General features: G+C 36.9%; 1 protein-coding gene across 1 annotated transcript in view; it reads right to left on the bottom strand.

The window, feature by feature from the left end:
• Nucleotides 1–869: 869 nt before the first annotated feature.
• LOC129224529 (chymotrypsin-like elastase family member 2A) overlaps nucleotides 870–6000 on the bottom strand; it is a 33674-nt gene continuing 28543 nt past the window's right edge. The window contains exons 8-9 of the mRNA XM_054858996.1: nucleotides 5672–5811; nucleotides 870–1109 (exon numbers count right to left, since the gene is read on the bottom strand). Of these exons, the coding sequence (XP_054714971.1) occupies nucleotides 924–1109; nucleotides 5672–5811 (326 nt within the window). The 3' untranslated portion in view covers nucleotides 870–923. The remainder of the gene's footprint in view (nucleotides 1110–5671; nucleotides 5812–6000) is intronic.

The raw sequence follows: 6000 nt of genomic DNA, 5'->3' as shown, positions 1-6000 counted from the left end.
TGTACCTTCAGGCATCATGCTTTCACCTTAGAGGGAATAATTCACTGGACTAGAACCCCTGGTTATAACTGTATGTCGGCAATAAGGGGCGCTCCTAACTTAAAGTTTTGGGAGGACGGAAATTCTCCCAAATGATTGATGGAACTCCAAAGTAAGCCGAATGGAACAAATTTCTCCGAATGATAATAATTTTGCCGGATGGAACTCTACATTTTCTGATAGATTTGCCGAATCGTCTGACAAAATTTGCCGAACAAGGAAATTTTTGAAAGGTCACTGGGTCCTCCCATGACTTCCCATCGGGGCACCCCTGGCTGTATTTGCTATTTCGAATCACGCCAGGATTTTTCAAAAGCAGTTGTTTTAATTATTATTTTTTTAGCTATTGTCAAATGTAACGTTTTTAAGAACTGCATAAAGCATTTGAGTTGAAAGACACAAGGGTGTGGAACACCCTTCTCAATAAATCCAGGAGTCCCCAACCTTTTTTACTCAAGGGCTGCATTGTTTATTTTTGGAGGCGAGGCTGGTCAACATTTCAACAATACTCAGTTCAGATATTCTAGTTTACCTTAGCTTAGAATAATTTTGTACAGGAAAACGTAAAAAGAGACATTACAAAGTTAAACCACGCGATTTTGCCAAGAACTGCTAACGTCTTTTCATCCTTAAGCTCACTTATTTTGCATTTGAAAAGGCGTTTCTTGCAACCCCGAAACACGTGTATGCAGTTCTTTACAAATTTGTGCGATTTACGTTGCGATATTTCCTTTTACACTCCTGAAGGAGTTATGCATTATTTTATATCTTTGTGAATGGATGAGCTTTTTATAAAATATGACAAAATATTTATCAAGGAGTGTAATAAATCCGAAATTAAAATCAGAAGCTTTATTTTACACATTCTTGATTACTCATTTTATTCAGCTGTATAAATTGATTTGGTCCTGGATCCAATCCGACTTGTGGGACACCTTAGCATAGACAGAGTGGGAGCCGGGCATGGCGCAGAGACCACCTTCCAAGTTCCCAGCTGTTCCAAAGCTCGTGGCACCGTAGACGGTCCAGACTCCATTAGATTTGCAAACTAAGGGTCCTCCGCTGTCACCCTAAAATATTAAAATTACGTATTTAAACATGTATAGTTATATGGAAAATGACTTCGGGCCACTGCTAACATATGCCACTGCATCACGTGTCTACATCGGCGGCAAGCCGAGGAAATACTCAAGCATTACATCGTCCTTTGATTACTTGAAGAAATATAAAATCATCACGGGACGCTGGAGCGTCCCACCGCCAAGTAAACTAAACGTCAGCAGCCAACAAAAGCAAATCCACCGCCAAGAAAGACGAAAGAAAAAAAAAGCGACCAAGAACAGTTTACACGACAGAACAAGTTGGGGTTTTCTGGGTTTTTCACCCCTCTGTATCTCAGCCCCACGAAGACCCCGGTGTTGATTTTTGGTATACTTAATCTCTAGTGGCCCCTGATGACGTAAACCAAAATACAATCCCCTCGAACACACATTCCTTGTTCCCTACTGATGTGCATTTTGTGCCATTTGACCCCCTCCCCCTTGTTTTTTTCCTCCCAAATTGTACCTTCCTGGGGTTCTGCAGCAGCTCCCCGGGCGGCTATGGTAATGATTTTTTGCATACATATTCTTGGGGGGGGGGGGCCATTGAGGACATATACAAAAATTCAAACCCCAGGAACATCATTGGCTGGAGTAATTAAAGTTTGAAAATCACTAATTTCCCCTAAATTCATGTGTACTTACTCTCAGCTTATAGGGTTTTTTAATCTCTGACTGTAATTGCAAGGCTAGAGCAGATCTAAGATCTAACAATTATTCAAAAGTTGTCTTTGGAAATGAAATTCAATCAAGACTAATAAAACAGATCCAACTAAGGCCCCTATATAAACGAGTCGGCACATCAGCTTAAGATCAGCCTTTTGGGATCGGAGCGCGTGTTTGAGTAGTTGTCTTTTCTAGCGAGTAATCGCGTTTGGTGATTGTTCACTGCGAGTGATTATTAGCGGCACGTGAATTATTTGTTAAATGAAGTATTATTTTCCGCAAATTTGGTGAAACCCGAAACTTTGCTGTGGTAACCCTAGCAGCACAACAATGAAAAATCCGATCCAAAATGGCTAAACTTAAGCTGATGCGTCGAACAGTTGCAACTAGACGTTAGATTGCGGATATCACAAATTTGGCACAGCGACTGCGCATGCTCACTTTAAGATTCTAGCTCATCGGGCTTTCTGTTTTAAGATTCTATGTTGTTTGTTTACATTTAAGCAGAGAAACAATGAATAAGGTTAGAATACAGTCCTCCCCCCCCCCCCCCCACCCCCAGTTTCACCGATACGAATTTTCTCTCCTTCCTGTTTTTCAGTTTTGATATATTTAAGGGGGGGGGGAATTTTAAATGTGTCGGCAAAACTAGGGCTAAACCATGAAAATATTTTGCATGACATATTATATGTAACTGTACGCATATAAATATGATACATCTAACTTTATAATTGAAAGCGAAAAATAGCACTTATTTATTGGTTTGCTTATTTTATAAATCAATGCATTTTTCACAAACATAACATATTATGAATTGAAATATATGCGTGGATATCCGTGTTTTGCAGTAATTTGTTAACAGACAAAATTTTTGCAATTTATTTAAGCAAGACTTTTGAAATGAGCTAAGTCCACGCTCTTATGTAGGCGCTGTGGCAAATTTGTGATATCCGCGATTTACGTAGAATACAGTTGCATACATCTTCTGACACATTCAAATTTAAAATATTTAAAGACTTGGGGTTTTTTTTTTATTTTGCTTGGTAATAACATACATTAATTTCTCTTTTTAGTGAAATTTTAAACAAAACTAGGTTTTAAACAAGACAAAGAGTTCCATCAGAAGAAAGGTAAATCATCCAACAATTAAAATTATCCCATAAAACGTAAAATAACCCACGAATTAAGAAAAGAAGTCATTAAAAAAAAACTGAAAAGCTAGATTAATTTAGCCCGCAAGGGGCCATTCATTAATTACGTAAGGATGATTTTGGCAATTTTTGACCCCCCTCCCCTCATGTAAGGGCACGTAAGATTTTTCAACCCTCCCCCCTATTCATACGCAAGATTATATTTCGCTTTTCAAAGTAATAAAATAACAAATCTTACATCACTGGAATCGTTATTAAATTCATTATTTTTAAATTAAGCCTTTTCGTGCAAAGAAATATTTACTAAGACGTTGGAATCTAGACTGAATGTTTTTTCGGTATTTTGTGTTTATGATGCGATACTATTTAAGGGTAAAACATGCCAGCGCGATTCTTTTATTATATTTTACACAAATCATTCTTTGTAAAACAAAGAAATATCAGCTCCTCTTAATACGTTTTTTACCTTTCAGACGCAAATAAAATATGGTCCCTTCGAAACCACTAGACCGCACGATTTCCAATATAAAATATCGACTTGGAAAATATTACGTAAGAATATGGTTGATCCCTCCCCCAAAGTAAGGGTATGTAGAGATTTTTCCAATCCCCCTCCACCTCGGGACCCTTACGCAATTAATAAATGCCCCCCCCCCCAGTTGTAAAACATTAAAAAAAGAAAAAAAAACTTTATGAAAATGTTGAATAATAATCCGTCAAATAAACAAGCTGTAATAGAATTTATAGCGAAGTTGTAAAGTTTGGAAACAAAATTATTTAAAATATTTTATTTAATCAGTTTTCTTTGCAACAGAGAGGATACAAGGATTGCAATAAAATTTAAACGGCCCAATTCTCACCAAACGAACAGAGAATCTTACTGGTCAGAAAATAACATGACGTAAAATTAAGCTTGCCATTATTGTTCCTTAAAAACACAAAACAACGTTGTTTCAATTGAATATTTATGACTTGAAATTCTCAATTCTAAAAATACAGACAAAGTAAAAATATCAATGCAAAAAGATGTGATATTTCAGCAAAAACAACCCCGTTATAAAAATTTCTCCACCAAGAAAACCTTTAACTCTTCTCCCACAAAAAAGAATGCCTTCACCCTAAACCAAAAAACCCTCAGCCTTAAAAAGTCATGATATCTAGTTTGCCCGCCAAGTATCTGCCAAACTATCATACTCCCTATTCTCCTCTTTTATCACACCTACTTCCGTTAGAACCTCCTCCCACCTTCAACTCCTCAGAAATATGGATAGATCCTTTAAATTGGTTATCTAGTTTGGCGGGATGCTTTTTGCTCACCAAGCAACCTCCTCAATTAGAAAAGCTTCCCGCCAAACTAGATAACCAATTTAAAGGATCTATCCATATTTCTGAGGAGTTGAAGGTGGGAGGAGGTTCTAACGGAAGTAGGTGTGATAAAAGAGGAGAATAGGGAGTATGATAGTTTGGCAGATACTTGGCAGGCAAACTAGAGATCATGACTTTTTAAGGCTGAGGGTTTTTTGGTTTAGGATGAAGGCATTCTTTTTTGTGGGGAAGAGTTAAAGGTTTTCTTGGTGGGGAAATTTTTACAACGGGGTTGTTTTTGCTGAGATCTTATGATTACGCGAGGAAATATCATGATTGCATGATCCTGAAATTGAACCTTTTTAATCCGAGTCCCAGTAATCCGAACGTCTGCTAACTCGAAGGCCACCGAGATAATGGTCTTGAAACAGATTTGAGAGTTAGGAGAAAAAAAGAAAAACATGCCGCACCCCGGCAAGGAAAGTGACGTAAAATTTCATTCTGAATTTGGACAGCAGAAACTAAGCAATAAACATATTAAAAATATTTTTGCGCGCATTGTAATATTTGAGACTAAATCGCTTAAAACTACTATTACATAAAACCTAGATTTTCACCATGAAATTTTAAATTGGTTTGTTTCCAAAATTTTGAAGGTTTTTTTTTTCTGAAAGAAGATGCTTAAAAATATAGGAGTTAACCATTTTAAAAGCAATTTTACAAGGTTTAATAGTGCAAAAAAAATATTTTCATCGGTGCGCAGATTCAATTTTGTTTTTACGCTTCTGCTCATGACATCGCTCATGACATCACAAGTGATGAAATGCCATTCACTGATGCCATTAGGGCAGAACGCAATATTTTGGGAAAATTATTGTAATCGGTTAACTATTGACATTTATTGGCATGGATGAAGATGAAAACATTAAAGCGAAATGATAGTCATGAATTTCATGCTTGCTTCAGAAAAGCCTTCTTTCAAAATTTTCATCATTATTGCTATTAATATTACTATTAATGGTAACCTTTTGTACAACAATACGTAAACATTTATCTCGCCAATGGAATATCATGCCAAAGTAAATCACTTACGGCGCCATAAAGACCACGCCTTATTTCCAAAGTCGGACTTAAAACAAATTTAGTAAAAAATAACTATTAGAACAATATAAGTTTTTTCTGCCTCCATATTTTTATTATTTTTCTTTTTCGATCAATTGCAGTGACTAAAAGTAGTAAGTTTGACGGAAGGAAACACCCCCATTGTTACATATATATCGCGGAATCTAGACTTTTTATAAATAAAAATAATTTCTGAAGCCATTTAGAGCTGCTATAATTTTTTATAATATTAATAAGATTCTGCCTTATATGTTGACAATTTTTATTGCAGTATTGTACAGTACTCACGTGGCAGACATCTTGCCATCCATTTCTGTTCTTGACACAAATATGTGTTGTTGGGTTAATAGCTCCAAATTCGCCTGAGCAAGCTTCATCGTCTTCCACCCACAGATCGACTTCTTTCAGAACATGTGCTCCACCAGTTCCTGTCGTAGGCAAGAAAATATTTTTTTTAGACAGAGAGAGAGAGAGAGACGGGGAGGGGGGGGGGGGGAGATTTAGAACAGCTGGTTTAACATGAGGACAATTTGAAACTAATGTAATCTTTTTCCTACTGGTTCGAGAAACATGGCGGGCCGCATGTAGCCCATGTGTCGCAGGTTGAGCATTGCTGT

Source organism: Uloborus diversus, chromosome 6 (genome assembly GCF_026930045.1).
Source record: "Uloborus diversus isolate 005 chromosome 6, Udiv.v.3.1, whole genome shotgun sequence".
Classification (NCBI taxonomy): Eukaryota; Metazoa; Arthropoda; class Arachnida; order Araneae; family Uloboridae; genus Uloborus; species Uloborus diversus.
Note: the sequence above shows the minus strand (reverse complement) of the source record. Positions and strands in the feature narration are given on the sequence as shown.